We start from the raw sequence: 21,802 nt of genomic DNA on the forward strand, positions 1-21,802 counted from the left end.
ACGCATTGCTCAATTAGCATATGAGGAGGCTGCTGCATTTCATTCAAGACATAGTTAAGTGTCAAGATTCATTCCTGCAGGAAATGACAAAACTCCAAATACCAGAATCCCTAGATAGAAGATGACAAGGAACAGCTTCGGAACCCTCGGATGCACTGGCGATGAAGCTCTCTGTGGCTTAGGCAAAGGAGGAACTCTTTACACAGATGGTCACTCCTGGTGTCTTGAGTTAAAATGTTCCAGAAACCAAGAGCTTGGTGCTACTCCTCTCCTATACACATGACCCACTGACAGTCAGGGAGAGGACAGCCTCACAAGTCCTTGGGCAGTCCGACTGTTACATGGAGGGAAATATGATCTTTATATCACCTGATGGTACAATTGCTTTTTTAATCTTTTTTTCTTTTTCTGTCAAGGAGGTAGAATGCATTTCAGCAGCGCTCACATGGCATAATTATCAGTGCAACTGCTCTTTTCAAAAGGGATTTCAACACAGCTACTACAAAAAGATGTATTAGAAAAGGCAATGCCATTTATCCACTAGTAATTTTCTATGATCTCCTGCTTAGATGTGATTTTGGGCTAGATGGGTTAGGTATGCATGTCTAAAGAATTTCTTCTGTCCTCATAGCCTCCTACCTCAATTAGGCTAACGGCAGCACAATCCACCTAGGTTGGTCCACGATGAAATCTGTCCCACCTGTCAGCTAACTGCCTTCTCTCCCTTCACAAAGATCACTTTACAAGCTTATATACAGGCTCACTTACAGGCTAATATACAGTTTTCTTGATAAAACAGATAATGCTACCAACATTTTGAGAACTAGGAAGCCTAGCTCTACATACACCATAAGAGATGTACAAGCAATGTAAAAAAGACAAACCCCACTTCTTTCTTCTTATTTTGATTCTCCCTGTGCTTTAATTCCACATTGAATTTAGCAGCAAGTAATTCAATAAGCAGTAGAGGAAGATCAATGCTGCATATAATCTTAAAAGTTTTTGACTGCAGCGTTCAAATGGCTTATGCATTAATCTCTGATAGTCAGAGGTTAGCTGCTACTGTTGTTTTTTCTGACAATCCAAATCCAGAAATCAGGATCACCTCTTCTCAGTGGTTTGCCAGTTTCTTTAATTATTCTTTGGGATCACTGGGGTCAAAATCAGCAATTTTAAAAGCTTCTCAGAAGCATCTCGAAGTGCAAACTTTAGACTTCTTCCACAGAGACTCCCCACTTTGCCTGCTGGCAAACATCACTATTCCCTCTCCTTACAGGCAAGAGCAGCTACGTATATCCCATCTAATGAAACAAAGCGAGAGAAATACCAGCCTCCAGGGAGGGACACTCACAGACAACAGGTCTGGAAGGGATCTCTATGGCATCCCCCATCTCTATCCTACCACCAGGGATATGTGGGGATGGGAGGGTGATACGCAACTAAACCATTCAAGATAGTGAAGCGGAGCAAATATCTACCTCTACTGAGCAGCTGCAACTTTTTTTCCACACAAAGATCCTGGTTTGGGTATCAACGGTAGCAGTGTGCTCCAAGGAGCTCTCAGATATCACAGGACTCCAGAAGGGTCAAATACAAATGAAAAGGTTTATGCAGCTACTGAATTCAGCCAGCAAGAGAAATAATGGGAAAAAATGACATGGCAAAGTAGCTTGAACTTGGTAACCGAGGGACTTCTGCTTCTTGTCTGGTTACAGAATGAAGATGACCATAAATCTAGTCGACTCTTCAGAATACTTGTTTTTTCAATCAAAAAATGAGAGAAATTATTTTTATCCTCTGACCCCAGTATCTGCCTTCAAAACCCTCTGTTCTCTTTAAATCCTTCTTCATCATATAGCATGTAAGTGGGTGTCTGCAGCTGCTAAAGAAGTAGGCACACCAGGATAGAAGCTGTATTCCTACCCAGACACAGACCTCTGAGCCTACTGCTGGTAACAGTCTCCTGCAACCCAGCAAATCCAGCCCTAGCTGGATCCTACAGTTAAAATCACAAACCTGCATTGCTGAAAACACTGTCTGTTGCTAAGGAAATTATCACCATGTCATAAAGTTTCAGCATTTTGACTACACTGCAGGTTAAAAGTAGGAAGAAAAACTGAGCTGTGGAGGACAAAACCTCAGAAATATCTATGATCATTAGCAAATGGGGCCAAAAAAAAAAAAAGAGAGAAAAGGGAATAGATTTATGTTTCCATGCACTGGTATGAACGTCACTCTATGACACTGCTTTTCTTCAAAAGCTGCCAGCAAAGGGTACAGCTGCCCAAAATAGCCCAGGCTTTTCAATTATAAAAGTGCATCACACAAATTAGCTAAACATATCTAAGTTCATAGCTATCGGGACAGCAGTGGGTGGAGAGCAGGAGGATTTATGTATTGTGCTAAGGAAAACGTGTACCATTTTGAAAATGAGATAGATAAACAAATTTCCAAATTTGGCATTACTTTAAATACAGATGCTTTAACACAGACTGTGATGTGCAGGACCAAATGCTCCAGGGCAAGGCTCAGGTTGTTACAGCTCTAAATGGTAGAATCCGCACTGACAAAAATGGAAGGAGCAAATTCCTAAACTGCATCAATTTTGCTTTGATAAACTAGCAGAAAAAAAATAGAACACCCCCCCCCCCCCAAAAAAACCCAAAAAACAAAAAAACCCACAACAGCTTCTTGAGAGGTGGTTAAGGGAGAGAGCTGCTTGCTTGGCAAATCACAGTTCTGACACTGAAATACATCAACTTGTCAGCCTTGACAAGAATCATTACTTAATTTTCCTAATTACAACTTTCAGCAGATTACAGTCAGACTCGTCATTGATTCAACCCTACACAGATAAATGCTGAATAGGCCTACGAGGGAGAGTCATCCATCAGGAGTGACAAATCACCTCCTCCCTCCTCTTCTGTGTGCAAACCCTCCCATTTGAACTGTGTATTGCCCAAGTTAAAAAGACATATTTGGGGAGAGACTGTTGGTATTTTTTCAATTTACTCAAAAGCAAAGCTCTGAATGCTACAAAATACTAGTATTCAACAAGGTTTGAAATCCATTTTGAAGCAGTTAAAGAAACTGTCAGCATTTTCTGAAACTTAACCCAGGCGATATATTAAATAAATTAATCTACCATAAAGACTGAGATTTGCATGTTGGCATTGAGTCAGCAGATTCTCTCCTAACAAAGTTAAGTGAACTGCTAAGGGTGTCCCCTCTACTACTGAGATGCTGCAAATGTAAGAGATTAAACTCATGATGCAAAAAGATTAAACTGGCATGCTACGTGCTTCAGCATGTAACCTGCTACAGCATCTGTGTCATTTACAGCAGTTGGTTTTAAACATCTACTTCTCTCAGAGAGAAAACCTTGTGTCTGACCTTAGCTAATCAAAGGCAACTCTTTTTAGAGGAAACCAGGGTGTGAGCTTTGTTTCAATAGATAAGTCCTTTGGTCTGCGTCAGGAGTGGATGGGAGGGAAGCGCTTGTATTTTTCCCTAGGTCAGGAGTTTTTCCCTCTCCCTCCGTCGCAGTTGCTAGGTAGCCTGCAAAATGTCAGGATGAGGAACCTCAGATTTCTTTATGCATTGTGTACTCTGATGATGCACAGCAAGTGACAAAAAAAGAGAGCTTCAATTTCTGTCCTAAAAAAAGATGCCTGCACCTCTGGATCCACAATCCCACAGTGACTGCAACAATGACAGACCCCTGCACTTGTGTTAAACTCATTGCAGAACTGGAGTCTATAGAGTGGACATAGAGAAGCCAGGACAATGCTTAGATATCCTGATGCAAGAGGAACATGCAATTGGTTTTAATCAGTTTTATAAACTCAGTGCTCAAGTACCTCCTGAAAGACTTTTCCTCCCCCCCCCGCCTCCTTTCTTAAAGGGGATCTCAATGAAGAAAAAGCAGCAGCCTTTCAGAAGGGCAATCCAGTTCTTGCTTTTCCACTCCCCATGTCATCAGCATTCATGATGGCCAGAGAGAGCTGTGTTTATAAAAAGCATAGGTACACCCATACTGTAGCCCGTAACAGTACAGCAAAAAATAGTTAGGCCATGTAGGAATGCAGCAATCTGGCCAAAACAGACTCAGACTAATTTCCCTATGGAGGACCGTAACGTTATTGTGGGTAGGCTTCCGGTGCTACATTCCCGATATCCCTTCGGGAATCAATATGCCCAAAAGTGTTGATGGAAGGAGACAAACACTAATTCCTTCAATGCTTCCCAAATGTGTTATAATGGGTTCTCCCTCATACCAGGCAGCTGAATTCACAAGAACTATGTTTAAAAGGAGCACACAGGAAGCACTCGTCAGGAGTAACACTATGACTTGCCAAATTGAGGTATACATGTGTGGAGTTCTCAACAGCCAGCAACACTAACATGGAATATGCAAATTATTGCTCTACAAGAAATACATCATAACCCCAGAATGCATTTTTCATTTCAAGTTTTTAGAAGATGAGAGAAAACAAGTTATGTTATTAAGAGGATAAGCTAAGTGACAATCACAGTTGAAATGGAGAAGGACATGTAATTATTCCTACCTTGCCATTGCTATGCCTACAACACAACCTCCAACTATAGACCAAAATCCAATCCATCCTGCATCTACCTGACAGGAGAAAAAAACAAAACAAAACAAAACATGGAGAAATGTGTTAAAGCTGAGAAAATAAGACAATGTTACTTTCAAAACAAATGGTGTGCAGGAGCTAGCAACAGCCCCCGACAACAATCTGAAGTGCAAGATTTTTTCTAGGATATTCAAAAGGAAATAAATTCACTAAAAGAAAGTATGACTAAGTAGCCTGTGCCCCAAATGTGACCTCTCTTTATAGAACCTGAGTAACGTCCTCTGGATTTTTATAATACTCTATCAAAAGCTTAGAAATCCTCTTCTCCCCACTCCATCTTTTCCACCTGGTAAACATTTTCTTTTACTAAAGGTGCGTCAGCCAACAATACTCCCGTTGCTTACCCGCTTCTTCCTTCTTGTCAAAAGGTGAGCATGGATCTGAAAATACCCACTGCTGGTGAAGAGTCAACAGGGAGAATCGTGACAGTTTGGGATGCCAAAGCTACAGTTTATTTTGTTTAAAATTTCAGGATAAAAGTGGTCCATAGGTATTAATAGCAGCTTAAACATAAAAACCTGGCAAAATTCTATGCTAGTGAAAATAAAAACACGCCAATTCCAAGATAGCTGCTGATTATCAGTCAGGAGATACTTACTTGGCTTACGTGAACTGGCGTTAATATCAAATCGAGAACACCAGACCAGCCAGAGAAAACACCCAGTGGTATAGCATAGGCTAAAGCAATCATCAAGAACCGGAAATTGCTGTGAAGAGAAAACATAGCAATTATCTGCTGCTTGTATTAGAAATTGCACCAAGATTAGCTACTAAAGTAAATGACACCCTAGGATCTATATTCTGCCCATCAAGAAAAATAGCAGAGGTCTGAAAAAGGAGTGAGCCAGTTAAAACAAGAAAGGTATCCGGCCATGTCAGTGAAATTCCAGTGGCTGAGATGTTACTGCCTTAGCACTGTGATAATAAAAAAAAGACAGTCTCTCCACGTAGTTCAAAGACTTGTAACGTGCTGGGCTCACGTGTTTCTCATTTCCGCAAGCAATTCTTCCATGCATTTGCATGGGCAACATACTTAGCTTAAGTGTATCTTAGGAACAATAAGCACTAATTTAAAGGACAAAAAGCATATTTCAAGAATAAAATCAGAGATTCATACTTTTTGAACTGCACTTTTTTTTTTTTTAAATTGTTTTACTTCTCTTTATTTTGATGAAAGGCAGAGAGAGCTCTGGGAATGAGACAGGTACAGTTGCAAGAGTGGAAAATTTTGACAGTTTGAACTGTCAAAAAACAGAGACAAGTATAATATTCTGCTGTAAACAAAGTGTTTGCTTTTTCCTCCCAATTAAAATTATTCAGCCTTCAGTATCCAGTGAAGATGAAGCAGTGAAAGGTGTGTCATCATCTTGATCGTACACAGCTAAACAGGAGTTGGCAGACAAATACCACCACCAATTTCCCCCACCCACCCACCGTAACCAAAAGCAAATGCAAAATCTTTGCTAAGAGACATCTAGCTTTTCCTCGAAAATGTTTTGATTTGGGAATAAAACCAGAAAATATACTTTGGACTCTGCAACAGTTATATTTTGAAGTCAAGAGATTTTACGGTGACTCCAAGGTTATCCCATGGGATATCTGTGTAACCACAAAATGTGGCTTCCCCCATTCCCAAACAATTTACGTAAAATTGATCCTGATCAGTACCAGTTCCTTGGCATGCAGCTGCAATGTGATAGCACACAGTTACGAAAGCCAAGAGAGAGGGAAAAAGCTTCAAATACTCTCCAAAACATTCAGAGGTTTGAGGCTTATGCTGTTTTACTCCCCTAGAAGATCCATGCACAGCACACCAACTACCATTTTTCAGCACTGTTCTTTTTCACACATCCTCTTCTTGAATAACACATTTCTACCACATGAACATATCCTCCTCTTTCAATATCATTCACTGCAGATTTAATTTTTAATGCAAAGAAAAACCACTCCCAAACTTTCAGCTCTTCCGCACACTGCTTATATTTCTCTGAGTGCTAAAGCATTTGCTGTCTTCCTGACAACTTTTTTTCCTCTCTTAAGAATGCTACTTTTATCCTAGACTACCTTGTATCATCGTGGCATCTCTTAAGGCAGGTTTTCTGATGTTATTTAATACTATCCATGTAAAAGCTAATTCAACAATTGCAGAATAAAATAAAAGGGAAAGTGCCCATTTCGCATGGACATTATATACAGCCATGTTGTAGATTGCAAAGAGGGAACAAGTGTGAATGCACTGTTCCAAAATAACACTTGCTCAGTATTCAAAATCTTTGGGTATCTAAACCTCATCTTCACTAAAGAGCTACTTTTGGTGGGGGTGAGTACTTTGTAACTTACTTGACCGAGATCTCCTGTGCCATATTCGTCTTCTGTAACACGCCACAAGACAGACTGGCACGCAGGATAGCTGCTCTGTGCCGCATCCAACTTCTAGTCCCAATACTGGAGAACCAGGTCTGCATCATGACATCCCCCAGTGACAGAGACTCCCATGCTGCCACCCTGACTAGTCTCCAGATTAAAGAAGGTGACCAGGAGAAAGGGTGCATGGCAGTGACAAAGCAGCGCCATCACCAGATGCCGTTCGGCCCCCCTCCCCAGCAATAGCTAGCGCTGGCTACATTAAGCGCTAAAGCTGTTAGAAACACACATCTTAAGCACCGGCTCCGCTTTTCATGGCTCCAATCACTTGCATTTGTTTTTGCAATTTTGCAATTGCTGCACTGAAAATAGAAAAATGTGCTGTCTGTCACACCATCAGTTGGAGAACCCACATTGTTTTCCACCGTATCAGCCCTTATGACAGGATATCAGCATTAGCCTCTCTGTTAAACCATTCTGCTGGAATACAAATTGGATTTTTCTTCTGTTTTTTCAGAAACCTACTTAACGCCACTAGAATCTATAAGACAGGCTGGTTCAGGGGGGAGCCCCATCAAAGTCAGTCACCATTTTCAGAATAACTTTGAGAGTTCCTATTAACTTCAGGCACGCTCTAAGCAGCTTCCATCACTGGAAGGTGATGTCATATGAAAGTTTCATTAAAGAAATCATGATGCACAAAAACCCTGTTATGAAATTTCAAAATTGCTTACATAGTCCCTTGAAAAATGTAAGAGGAACATAACCAGCTAAAAGCATTGAATTACTTCAAAGCAAAAATCACAACATGTTTTCTTAATGCAGATTTTGACTTATCAACTATACTTGTATTAGAATTTTTTCCATGGAAATTTGTGACATATCCTGAAACAGGAGGGAGAAAAAAAAACCCCTCATATTTGCTTCACCCAAGAAACTGAGAAAGGGCACCATACTTCTTCTAATGGAAATTCAAACTACACTTGTCACAGAGTGGGATAGACTGTTAAAAGATTTAGGCTTAGCTCCTAAACCATGACTAATCTGTTGTCTCCCACTGCAGGCTGAGAGAGTTGGTATCAGGAGATAACCAGAGATCAGCTAATCATTATAATCTGTCAGAAGCAGGAATCCTCCAAATCTGAAGGAAGAACCAAGTTCCTAAGCAAGTCCCAAAAAAACAGCCTACAGGGGATGGTTGACCCTAAGAAGACATGTATAATACAACTCTGCAAGAAGCAGCTCATGAAGATGACTGCTTAAGGACCTGAAGGCACGAAGGAGTGTGGGAGTTGCAAGGATGTGATAGATCCCTTTGACGTCCAAGGAAAAAGGTCAATGACTTTAACGGTGAAGTTATGCTACGCAGCTTTACTTTGAAGTAATAAAACTGCAGCTTGGGGGAGAGAAGAGAGAAATGATGAACATCTCAATTCTCATGAGTGTTTTTGGTGCATAGCTGGGTCAGCCCACCAGCTCACACACATCCTAAATGCCTGACACACAGTTCTTATACCAGAGGGTAAGTCTGCAATAAGGAGAAATCATGATTTCCTGTTCTCATCAGCTAATTACCTTCAGTCTCACCATTAAGTCAAAAGAAAGGCTCTCTGTGCCACGAATTATGAAGCCTAGAGTAGACAAGCAACAGAGCTTAGAAGCCTAACCAACCAGATGACGGATTTCTCTTGAGGCATAGCAGATACCATTTTCTTTTATAAAACTCCCTTGCTTGATGGATTGTTGCTGAAAGGCTCCCAAAGATAAGTGGGTTTAATGATGAACTGTTGATTATTTCATGCACAGAGGAATGAAGAAGTGCGTTTGATAAAGGGTAGCCTCGAAGAATGCATAAAGACCAGAGGGGAGGGAGATATAATGATCTACCTGACCACATTTTAAAAAGCCTCTTGGTTCTTGGAGACACTATGAACTATGCTCATTATTTAAATGTCCAGTTTGTTTTCTTAAGTTTCACTGATTGTGAATAGTAAGCCAGCTTTGCTGTTTATGTCCTGACCTTACCAGTATCTCAGGTCCACTATTTACAACACTTTGAATAAGGAATCTAACGGTTATAAAGCTCCCAAATGGAGTACTGTCAACAGAAGTTTTATATTTCACCTGCAGAGTCAGTTGCTGTTTGGATTTCTGTTCAACAGTGACATTTTTACAACACAGCCCTCAGGCAAGGTCTCACCACACATCAGCTTGGGTGCTACCAGCATTATTGTGTGTACTAAGTAATAGCAATTTTTTAATATCCTGAGTAGGTCACTTTGCAGACTGACCAGCCAGCTGTACTCACACCTTATCCCAGCTGCCAACCTGCTCCAGGATGCGCACACAGGATTGAGTCTCTTGTCAACTATTTACTCTCCCAAACTGAAAAAAAAAGCTTCCAAAAACAACAGAAGAAACCCAATGACAACAAGGGATGAGTTATTTTTGCTGGCTCTAAATACAGAAAGTACAGCCCACAATAGGTCTGTAATAACTAAATGCCTAAAGCTCCACAATTATGAAGTTTCAAGCAGTCCTTTGTGCACAGATTCAGCTCCTATTATCACATCACCCAAGAAACCATTGCAGCTAGTTTGAAATCAGCCATACTTAACACCACAGGAGAGGTTCTTCTTTGCCCCAGGAAGTTCATCTGTGCAGTATCATGTACAGAGCACAGGCCTTCACAATTATTCAGCATTAATATTACAGTTACTTTAGCTGTTCCTCTGAGATCAGATTACCACCCCTGCAAACATTCAAGGCCAGGGTGGACGGGGCTCTGAGTAACCTGATCTAGTTGAAGATGTCCCTGCCCATTGCAGAGGGGTTGAACTAGATGACCTTTAAAGAGCCCTTCCAACCCAAACTATTCTATGATTCTATGATCGCACAAGACGTTCTACAAACAGTAGAATGGTGGGGCAGAACGGTGTCTTACCACAAGAGTCCAAGTGGGAGAAGTTGCAAAGCTGTTGATGTCACTTTCTTTATAAACTTTTTTTTTTTTAAAACCCAAAAATTTATAGGAAACTAACTCACCTTTGAACCTGTCCAGAAACTCATCTGGAGATATTTCTCCTAGTCCCACTTCATATTCAAACACACAATTAATGAGATTTAAGAGATCATATAATGGTTTCAGATAGTTCATTTGTTGCTTCCATGGCTGAATGAAAGCAGCTGAATACTCCTTTGAACGACAAGCAAGCCCCAAATTCATGCCAATATCACAACCATGGAAGAAGCTTATTAGTTAGTTATGCCCAATGTTGTTAATTGTTCTCTTGCACCTCGCAGTACGCACGCTATTAAGAATCTTGTATAACCTGATGTAACAGAAGCATTGCATAAGAAAAGCCGTGCTAACGGGATGACTAAAAGCTGTGTTAGTGCTAAAGGACTCTGGCATGAAGGCTTGAGATACACCCAATGATTTAAAATTTAATGTCTGTTTTTTAACGGTTAGCATCCTTTTATGTCTCAGCATTAATGTTTATTTTGTTTAAAAGCACTACAAACCAACTTGTTTGTTCAATGAGAAGATTAAAGCACACTTGTTTTTATTTATTTAGGTGCTGATCTGCTTTGAAGTGGAAACCCAATGAGGACCTACCTTAAGAGTCTGCAAAAACTTCTCCTGTAGCTGAGCCGTTGACTTGCCGCAGCCACGCTGGGAGGGAATGGAGGGCGCGAGGGGAAGTAGGCCAATGCTGCAGAAAATATCAGGGAAACCATTCCAAATTCTAAACAAGAGGGTAAAGAAAAACAAAACTGAGAACAGATGTTAGCATCAAAAGACTTATTTCGGTACAGCATTCTTATCAGCCAGCCTCTGATACATAAATCCCATCAGAACTGCTTTACTGCTCCTGACAGCAGGACTCCATAACTTGAAGGAGAATTTCTGTTTTCTTCCCCAAGCAAGATTTCAAATTGAGATGGAGAATCAATGAAATGGAGAAATACTGGCAGTCCATTCCAGTGACAGGAGCTGCAGAGCACCAAGCTCACACATGGGTAACTCAGTGAAGCAAAAGAAAAGCTTTTGCTTTTTCTCTTTAGAGAGAACTGCATTATGAAGATTTGGCCACGTTTCCTCGCGATGGAAGTAATGCAGTGCAGGTAATAGCATGCTAGACACTTTAAACAGATGGGACTGTGGAAGCCCCAGGGCATGGAATGGCAATTACTCAGTGCACAGGACGGTGAAGGCAAACAAAAGGTCAAGCAAGGCAGCATCTTGGACACAAACAGTATTAAATGGCAACAGAATATAAACTTAAAAAGTGTAGGAGCAGCCATGGCTCAGGAATAGAGGGAGCACGGGTAATAGGGAGAAAAATGAAAGAATACAACTGTTTGCAGATGCTCCCCTTGTTCAGCAGCAGGTATTCTAGATGTTTGAAAAATTTCATAGCAGAAATTTGGACCCGAACTTGCAAAGTGATAAGCACTTCACAGAAAATACTTAGCAAGCCCCATGATCAGACATTCTGAGGAAAAACAACTCTACCCACAGTCAGTCTAATTAATTTGTTTTACAGGCCTTTTACAATGTATATCATGTTCTCCACAGTCCTCAATCCCAATATTTCTCCTATCCCCTTTGAAAACAAGATTCTTTGCTGCTGTAAAGAAAAATGTATAGCTGAAGCGTGTTACCTTAAAAGAGCCTGTGATCTTATAACAAAGAAGTGTTCACCAACACTACAAATAAATTCCAGCAGAGCTGGATACTCAATTGCATTCATTTTCTTTTTTCTTCTCTTTTTTAATAAATCAATATGAACATGGCACTTTGCCAGCTCTTCTGCTAAACCAGAAGAAAATAAATTCAGGAAACTGAAAAGTAAATAACACTCAGAGTCTAAATGGATCAGCTGGAGATGGGGACGGGAAATGAATGCTTCTATTTGGTATATGGAAAAAAAGTCTACACTAAATTTCTTTTGAGGGCATACCGAGAATGTGACAATGCCATTCTTCACGATCAAATACTAAAGGATTCATTTTGAATTATGTGCTGTCTCTTTTTCCTGCTGTGGTCTAATTGCATATTTTGAGAGTTGAGGGGACTTTAACTAGACCTCTTCACTGTATCTCCTCTGCTCTCCAGAAAACAGATTAATTTCTATTAATTTCTGGTCGTAACTGATCATCCTACATCTAACAAAGGGATGGGATGCTCTGTCACTACAGGATGACAATGGACAGGGAAGAAAGGCTTGCCAAAAACTGTTTGTCTCCTTCTCCTGCATCTAAGTCTACATATAGGTTTATAGGTACACATATGTACATGCACGCTTTAATCACATATTTAAAGGAAGATTTCAGACTGGAGACAGGTATAGTCAACAAGAATGTGACCACACAAACCCATAAACCTCACCTGCGGTGCTTATTATTTAACTTTATTATACTGCAATGCCGTAAGGGGAAAGGGTAGGTCTTTCTCTAAAGAATGTAAAACACGTTGATAATTTTTTTAAGTCACAGTAATATTTTATAATAGGTGCCCATCTGAGGCCTCTTCTATGGGTTGCCTCAAGATTCCTGCCAGTCAAATTGCTGCAGTAGGAGCAGTATAGTGACACTTCATTTTTTTAAAATTATTAAATTCAGCATGCAGTCCTTGTAGTACCTTCTTGCAACTCTTTCATGTTTCCCAGTGTTCTACTTTCCAGGCTAAGAAATGTGCCTCGCAAGCTCTGCCCTCATGCACAGAAGAAAAGAGCAGAATTCACTTTGTAAACTAAAGCAGCTCCCTCTATTGAAGAATAAAAGTCTTTAGTGCCATCTTAGCTTTGTGTATCACACCTGCATCTCTATCAGAAGTCCAGGTACTGCCAAACACATCCGATTTCTTACATGTTGCATTGCTTCCTCATTAGGAAATCCACACCTTTATCTCCATCATCATTTACTCTACCAGGCTAGATAAAGAAAAATACATTGCCAGGACAAGTTTTAGGTTGTAAGTAGGGAATAAAAGCGAGCAAAAGATAAAAGGTAAGAAACAGGTCAATAACAAGACCAAAGGAGCTGCAGTCACTAAAGAGGAACTCTTCCACGGGAGCTGACTATTGGCTTCTCAACAGTGCAATGGATGCAGCAAAGCACTCAGAATTGGGCAAGTCAGAATAAATTGGTGTGCAGAAATACAGCCGTGTATATCTCTTGCTGAGATGTGAGTCTGGAATGCCTCACAAAAGCTGGGTGCCACGCCACAGTGACCTGTGACTGTCCAAGTGGAGAGATGCCTGCATCTTAGCCTAGGAGTAGGCACCCTGCTGCCTGTGTAAGGCCTAAACAGAAAAAGAGGTTTACAGAGGCACAAACCTCCTTGATACAAGGTCTTTTTCCTTCTGATAGGCTACTCGTAGCACAAAAACCCACCCAAAACCAGAGACTCTCCTCCTCATCTTGTTGTGAAATGTAAAGGGGGAACGAGGGCACTTTACAGCACACGCATACTTTTTTTTTTAAAGAAATAATGATTTTACATTAATATTTAGGAAAGCATATGGCTAAAAGCCCTGGCTGCAGTCCAGAATAATTCAAGCTTCCTTATGCGGTTCAGGTAATACAATTCAATCCTGATTTGCTACATCTGTACTATTTCAGCTGTGAACCAGAATGTGCAGACACACAGAGGACAGAGAAAGAGGCTGTGGTAATTCAGCTGAGCTTTTAGTCTGTGTTTGAGATAAAGGAACAGCAATTTACTAAAACACAGAAGAGACTGGAGTTAACTGAGCAATTTCAGAATGGGTTTATAAGCAATTGCTTCGTAATCATGTTTGAGGTTAAGTCCTTGGAAAATTAGCGCACTCTTGGCATGCTACTGATCCCAAGGTAACAATTCACATCATTACCGTCTTTTAAAAGTCATCACCTAACTTTTGGAGGCTGCTCACCTAACACTACCTCACACAACAGCAACAAGCTCCATCATAAACACAACTCCAGAGTGCTTAGCCTGTGAGACCGGCTTTCCCGTAGTATCTGAGAAGTCCTACCAAGCCCAACCACACTTGCTAAAGAAGTGGGACACTTGGGTCCAACTCCTCCTTTCAGTCACATTCTGTAACACTTTTACTAGTAATCAGTGAAGTCAATTTGAGCTTTGTTTTCTGCCCAGCTGATTAAGGGGACAAATAGTACCTTTCCACACCTATCAAGTATTTTTTGCTCCGCAGGTGAACAGATGTGTACAGCTATGCCGAGGCAGCCACCCACCATAAGGCAGCCTTCCTTCCAGCTCTGGAGCCTTCCTGGCATAACAGAGCACGGGGGAGGCAGATGCTGGGGACCTTGCTCCATCAGCTCTCCAGGGAAACAGGGCTGAGGTGAGACGGGACAAATCCCCCACAGGATTTAAGACAACCTCCTCTTGGGACAGTTCCTACCAATTTTAAACCAGATGAATGTTTTGCCACTGTCAGTGCAATCCTCCACAGGCCTGTAACATGCAGGAACCAGCTCTGTTTCATCGCCTGAACAGCTAAAGGTGGTGTAGCTCCTGAAAAGTCACACCCCATACAACACAACCACAGCTGTGGCTGCACAAAGAAATCCGCTCTGTTCAAACCACTTTCCAACACTAAGTAAGAACTACAGATGCCCCACAAAAACACATTTCCCACAAAGCTGAAGAGCTGCTGTAGGATCATCTTATGCTGGGACCAATGATGCCAAACAGGTCTACGGGATGTTCCCAAACCCTTGCCAGCTCAGAAAGGCAGAAAAAGCCGTAATGAGACAAGGGGCAGGCAAGACACACCTCTGAACCTTGGTGGCAAGCAAGGCCCATCAGAGTTTCTGAAGAAAATGCTTAGGAAAACCTCCCAGAAGAGCACAGAACAGAAAGTTAACCTAATGGGCTGCTGAAAGCAACAGTTCTAATGCTACCAGACTCAAAACAGTGGTATTAGGCACAAAACTATACTTCCTTTAGGTGGATGAATTCTCTCTCCACGGAAAATCTGGAAAGCGAGAGCTAAAGCACTTCTCTAATCGTTACATTCTTCCTCCCCTTAACTACTGCTCCTCAGGACAAAAACTGACTTGCCTTCATTTTTCGTTCTTTCACACTTGGCCATTTTCTGCTGCCGTGACATCTTTGGAGTCTAACAACATATTTGCCTCTGAAAAAGGCCTAACCAAACTCGAATTTCCTTGCTGTTCCAATACATTTGAGTCCAGTGAAAAGTAGGTTCCTCAAAAATACTTGCTGAAATAGTGATCCAACTTCTACTATGCTTTCTTTAAAATGAACAGTAAGGTGGCCCCTCACCCAACAGGAATATTAACTCGACAAAATTTCCATAAGACTAACGTCCAGGAATAAATGATCACAAACAGCTAACTCAATTCCATAAACCTGCATATAAACCACGCAGTATATATACTTTAAGACTTCTGGGACACTTAGGGCTAACTCCTGGCTGAATTTCAGATGCTGCAATTATAAGGGGTGAAAAACGCAACCAAATGTGCAACTGCCATGACATGGTAAAGTTCAGCTGTTCTTAATGCTATAACAATTTATATCCACTAAGAATCAGCTTGTAGACTCTTAAGCAACTCTTTTTCTTTAAAGCTTGGTGCTGATTTTTGTAAGTGACACAAACAGCCATAGAAGTGATTGCACGAAAAAGAGCAAGCACATAAAAATCTAATTTATTATCAGATGAATTTTAGATCAGTATTTTTTTTCCCCTAAACTGTTGTCACTTCATTGAAATTGCTCACCATATAAGACTTATGTGGTTTTAGTTAAAAACAAAATCTACTGAGTTTTAATTTCAATGTTAGATTCTTAAAGAGTAATAATCTGATCACATTTGAAAGGCATATGCAAGTCATAAATTAAGGCTGATTTAATGCAGGAAAGAATTTAATTTAATGCTGAAAGACTATTGGATTTCCTATTTTCCTTAAAGAAACAAAGGAAAGAAACCCAACCTGTCATGGACACGTGTTTTTTAAATGAAAATTCAAGAAGGAAAAACCAGTTTGAAAGCTCAGGGAAAGCATAAGCTCTCCTAAGATCAGCCGATACCAACAACTGAAATACTTCATTTGGAATCGGTCTGTACAAAAGGCTATTTTTAAATCTTTCCTACACAAAGGGGGAAAAAATTAACCCTTCTGATGGTACAACAGTTTACCACTTCAGTATTTTCCATCAGTCAGTAACTGTTTTCTGGGCAGACCAGCCACTAGAGGGTAGTGGTTCACAAGTACCAAACACACACAGAAGTATGTAAACTTTTTATATATTTTTTTTTTCTTAAAAAAAAAATTTTTTTTTAAGCCACACCTGCATACAGCACAGCCTCAATGCGGTCCTTGATGTGCTCTGTGTTGCTCTGTGATAGCAGTGGGAGGTGAGACGTTCCATTAGGAGATGGCACTACAAGAGGTCCCACTAAAAACGCACCAGCAGCACCCAGGTAATTGAGCAGTGACGCAATGGCTGTTGCTGTGGCACGTTCATCTGGAGAAAACCACGTCGTGGAAAGAAATGGTGCTGCGTTCATCACAGTTGGCCCCGCCAAGCCATTTAACAGCTGCCCTCCATGAATCAGCCTGGAATAGAGAATAGAGACCACAGTCATTTGGATGACAATTGCTTGCCTTTTTTTTCATTTTTTCTTTTTTAAAGTTAAAAAAGCATGTAAGATATTGAGTGCTGGAGATGGAGAAACTGCACAAAGAAATGAAAGTCCTGTGCAAAAAAAGGATATTCTATACACTAAAAGAAACCCAATTACACTGATTTAAAGAATCCAGAGCTACTCTGTTCTCATTGCCTCAGATAAATGGAGAAGCAAATGTTCTCTTCAAAGCAGGAAAGGAAGAGGGAATAAAAGGTATCTTCTTTGCAGAAAAAAGATATAATGATAGGATATAAAAGTAGAAAAGGTGTAGTAGCAAGAAAGCTTTAAATTACAACAGTCTTAAACCTGACCTCTTGCCTGCATAAATCCCAACAGAAGATTTAAATTAGTTATGGCAGATCCAAAATTGAAACACTTCAGCAAAATACTCTGCATATTTTTTCACTGCATTATTTATTTTTATTTACACACTCAGATGAGCTCCATGCGCCTACATATGAGGAGGCTGGGCTGTTGAGGTTTCCAAGAGAATCATCTTCTCCAGCAATCTGGCCATTCTCAACACACTGCTGAAACAGCCAAGCAAACCCAGATTTTTCTCATTTTTTTCTCCCAAACACTCATTGGGATTTAACAGATAAGACTGGTGACAGAACAGAGGTAGTACTTCCAAGCAGTGAAGTCTCTACAAACTTTGGCTTAATATTAGTAGAATGAGCACATACAGAACAGACTTTTTGAAGGCTCTTCTACATGTGGAGGTCAGCCAGAAACCTTCTACTTTGACTTTTCCAAAAAGTGATCAGCCATGAAAGGCAAAAGCATTTTGGAATTTATACAAAAACCTCATGTCTAAAAACCAGCTAGTGAGTCAAACAAAACACTGCCACCCTCCAAAGTAGATACATCCATTGTGCAATAAAATGGTGGCAGATGATATTTTTAAATGGGTGGCATTTTTCTAAGCATAGCAGTAACTCGATATTATTGCTGCAAGACTTGAGTTCTCAGACGTAAAAAGCTATGGCCTGAAAACAGGCAAACATAAGCTAGCGTTTAGGCAGTATTTCAAGCCACAAATGGCTGAATAATATACAGTGTAGCAGGAGTTTTTTAAAGCACAAAAAGGAACAAAATATGCAAAATAAATGCTGACAAACTCTTTATCAAATTAACAAGCTAGATTGCAATAAAAAGGAAGAGATGCTACTGATTCTCAGTGGATTAGAAATTAATTTTTTAAGCAAAATTTATGAAAATACACAGAAGAAAAGAAAAAGCTATTACAAACCATCTGAAAGGAAACACTTTCTGAGCTGGGAGAGAAGTAATATCCACTCCTAAATGTAAGCAATTGCAACTTTTTTTTTCTTTTTTTTTAAGTTCACATAGAGAGAAGAGAGTTCATTACTATTTGTTCATGATGTGCTTCAGATGGACATCACCAAGGCACAGTCAGGCCTTTTTAATGCTTGTTAAACAGGGGCCCCCCAACAAAATAAAATTAAATACTTTTAAATAAATATAATGCACTATCTAAATAATACGGTACAGTTTTCTGGAGGATACTTTACTATTACTCTCCAACCCAGTGTATTTTGGACAAACCAAGGCATCCTTGTGCACTTTGGTATTTTCATTCTACTTATCTTGCTACAGTAAGTTATTCTCAAACTTACCCTAAACTGTTCCAGGATATTTGCAGAGCTATGCTACATCCCCAGAAACACTGCATTTCAGTAGCAAGTGAGGTAACTACTACAACATATAAAGATTTTATTTTAGTATTTCCTCTTGCTCCAAAGAGAATTTAACGCTTAAATTGAGGTTTTGTTGTTGTATGCAGGAAAACTGTGTTACCACAAGACAACCTTTCATAGAAACAGAATTTTTGTGTTGGAAAGGACCTTTAAAAGTCATCTAGTCCAAACCCCCTGCCATGAGCAGGGACATCTGCAACTTGATCAGGTTGCTCAGAGCCCCGTCCAACTTGACCTGGAATGTTTCTAGGGATGGGGCATCTACCACCTCTCTGGGCAACCTGGGCAAGGGTTTCACCACCCTCACTGGGAAAAATTTCTTCCCTATATCTAGCCAAAATCTACCCTCTTTTAGTTTAAAACCGTTACCCCTTGTCCTATCACTACAGGCCCTGCTAAAAAGTCTGTCTCCATCTTTCTTATAAGCCCCCTTTAAGGACTGTCAGGCTGCAGTAAGGTCTCCCCGGAGCCTTCTCTTCTCCAGGCTGAACAATTCCAACTCTCTCAGCCTGTCCTCACAGCAGAGCTGTTCCAGCCCTCTGAGCATCTTTGTGGCCTCTTCTGGCCCCACTCCAACAGGTCCATGTCTCTCCTGTGCTGAGGGCTCCAGAGCTGGACACAGCACTGCAGGTGGGGTCTCACCAGAGCGGAGCAGAGGGGCAGAATCCCCTCCCTCAACCTGCTGGCCATGCTGCTTTGGGTACAGCCCAGGATACAGCTGGCCTTCTGGGCTATGAGCACACGTTGCCGGCTCATGTCCAGCTTTTCATCCTCCAGTACCCCCAAGTCCTTCTCGGCAGGGCTGCTCTTCACCCCTTCATCCTCCAGCCTGTGCTGATACCGGGGGTTGCCCTCACCCACGTGCAGGACCCTGCACTTGGCCTTGGTGAACCTCATGAGGTTCACGCAGGCCCATTCCTCAAGCTTGTCCAGGTCCCTCTGGATGGCATCCCATCCCTCAGGCATGTCACCCGCACCACTCAGCTTGGGGTCATCTGCAAACGTGCTGAGGGTGCACTCGATCCCACTGCCTATGTCACTGATGAAGATATTAAAGAGCACTGGTCCCAATACGGACCCCTGAGGGACACCACTCGTCACCGATCTCCATCTGGAAATTGAGCCATTGACCACTACCCTCTGGATGCGATCATCCAACCAATTCCTCACCCACTGAACTGTCCACCCTTATAGCTATAGGTGCCATACTAATAACTTTCGTTCACTTATACCACTATGATAATATTGTTTTAATTCAAATACGCCTACTCTGTTGAAATCCTAAGGGCAAAGAAAACTCACTAAAATAAGAAAAAAGTACAATAGTTTTTCTGCAATGATTATGGGAATGTAGGCACTTCATCTGGTAGAAGAAGAAAAGTTTTGTAAAGAAACCCAAAGAAACCACCAAAGAAAAAAACCTAATACATATATTGTGGGAATTATATGTACTCACGCTTCAGATGTAGATTATGCCTATCAAACTCTACCATCTCAATAAAGCTCTATAACTGACCTCTACACTCAAGGGAGGCACAGATCTTAATTTTACTTCGCAGATCCAAAGGAAGAAAGTAATATCTTAATCCAGAACTTTAATTCTACACTACTTTCTGTCTTAGTTTTTTTTCAGAGAAAGAGCCAGTTTTTGTCTCTGTAGGTCTCTTCTGTTGGTGTTCTCCTGTCTGCTCTCTGTCCTGCCTTGCCCTGCCTGGAGTGCTCTCTCTTCTCATGGATTTGACTTTCCAGCTGCATTTATGGCATTTACTAAGCTTGACATTATCATCCAGGGTAAAGCATCTCTTATCTTCATATTGCTTAATTTTCCAAATCTAACATGTTGTGGTTAATAACAGTATTTTCAGACTAAATTGCCACAGATATACAGCCTACTACCTCAAATGTCTCTGCATATGATAACAGTCTAAATCTTATTTTCTGTTCTCCAATACTGACTTGAATTAAGCTATTTTTTCCTGAGAAAAAGATTATTTGCATTGCTCCTCTACATATCCTTAACTCATTTCCCTGAGGGAAAACGAGAGGCAGGGACGAGAGATTCAGAACGTGCTTCAGTGCATTTACTACGCTGCTACTCCGGGAGACATATGTAGCAGCTGCTCCATCTGACAGAGAAACAGGAACACAGCAGTACTGGTAACTTTCTGCTCTTTGTTACGTCTTATCATCGCCGCGCTCGGTTTCCGTCTCACAGCCCATAGGAGTCTCCCCTTGTACACCATCAGTGCTAAAAATTGCTCCAACACCAAGAGACATTTGTTTCTGTTACTCCCCAATTTTCTTCTTGTTTCTACTACTGAAAAGGGGCAGAGAGCAACGGCATTTTTCCCTGTCACTGTTTCAGTTTCACTCTGCACAACAAGATTTCTCTTTCCTGAGAAAAGGGCTAACAAAATAACTTTAGCTGAGGACCCTACCCAGATGGAAAAATATTTTTCAAACTTATTACACTAACAGGGTAATTTTCATCTATTATTTATCCAGCTCTGCTCTGTCTTCAGATGCATTATTTATCCAACCATCATCTAATTATTTTCACGTATCAAAAATAGAAAGTTATTGAGTTCAAATAATAGAAAATAACACGAGAGTGGGAAGCTTTTTAATCACAATCATGGAAGAGAAAATTGGAAAAAATGACACCAGAAATTCATCCCTGACTTACAAAATAATTGATGACTGTCTAGCTTAAAGCAAAAGCGGGGAAGTAAACATCTATCCAAAATATCTATATTTCTAATCATTTCAGAAGCCAGGTCAGGGACTCATTTAAAAATTTCTGTGCTAATGAAATTGTGTGCTCTGCCAAACTTGTAATTTGCAGTTGAACACAAGCCCTTTACCAAAAAAAAAAAAAAAAAAAATTTACCTGAGGACTAGTAATAAATGCCAGTGCTAAATATAATGTGCCATAGCATCACAGTAATGGATAACTTATGGATTTATATTATGTATATCTTTATTTATAAAACAGATTTAATACAGACACATATATACACACATACCCCCTTTGCACAAAATAAAGACCATATTTTTTCCTAACTGGCCTCTGAATTGCAAAAACAGAACAACAGATAGTTCAAATATAACAATAGAAATTAAAGAAGAAAACCTCTTTTTGTACTATATTGTCATCTCTTTTCTAAATTTTTGTCAAATCACATTATAAATAACTTAAATTATATGGTTTTTATCACTTCCCTGAGAGAAGACTTTATATGAGTGTTAAGAAGTAACCTGGTTATACCTGCTTTATTCGCTTCCTGCTGTCACTGTTGCAATATCATAACAGGCAAAACCAACAAAAAAACCCCATGTAAGGCTATAAACGCTGAAATTACAATATCACTGAGCAAACTGGGTATGA

The 21,802-nt window shown here is 40.5% G+C and overlaps 1 protein-coding gene across 1 annotated transcript in view; it reads right to left on the bottom strand.

Moving 5' to 3' along the window:
- The window catches only part of SLC49A4 (solute carrier family 49 member 4), a gene marked incomplete at both ends in the record, with an annotated part of 64,672 nt that overhangs the window by 14,543 nt on the left and 28,327 nt on the right, over positions 1–21,802 (bottom strand). Inside the window, 4 exons of the mRNA XM_082001726.1 lie at positions 4,569–4,636; positions 5,257–5,365; positions 10,642–10,771; positions 16,354–16,622. Coding sequence (XP_081857852.1) covers positions 4,569–4,636; positions 5,257–5,365; positions 10,642–10,771; positions 16,354–16,622 — 576 coding nt within the window. The remainder of the gene's footprint in view (positions 1–4,568; positions 4,637–5,256; positions 5,366–10,641; positions 10,772–16,353; positions 16,623–21,802) is intronic.

The sequence above is a fragment of the Phaethon aethereus genome (genome assembly GCF_964289735.1).
Source record: "Phaethon aethereus genome assembly, chromosome: 6".
Taxonomy (NCBI): Eukaryota; Metazoa; Chordata; class Aves; order Phaethontiformes; family Phaethontidae; genus Phaethon; species Phaethon aethereus.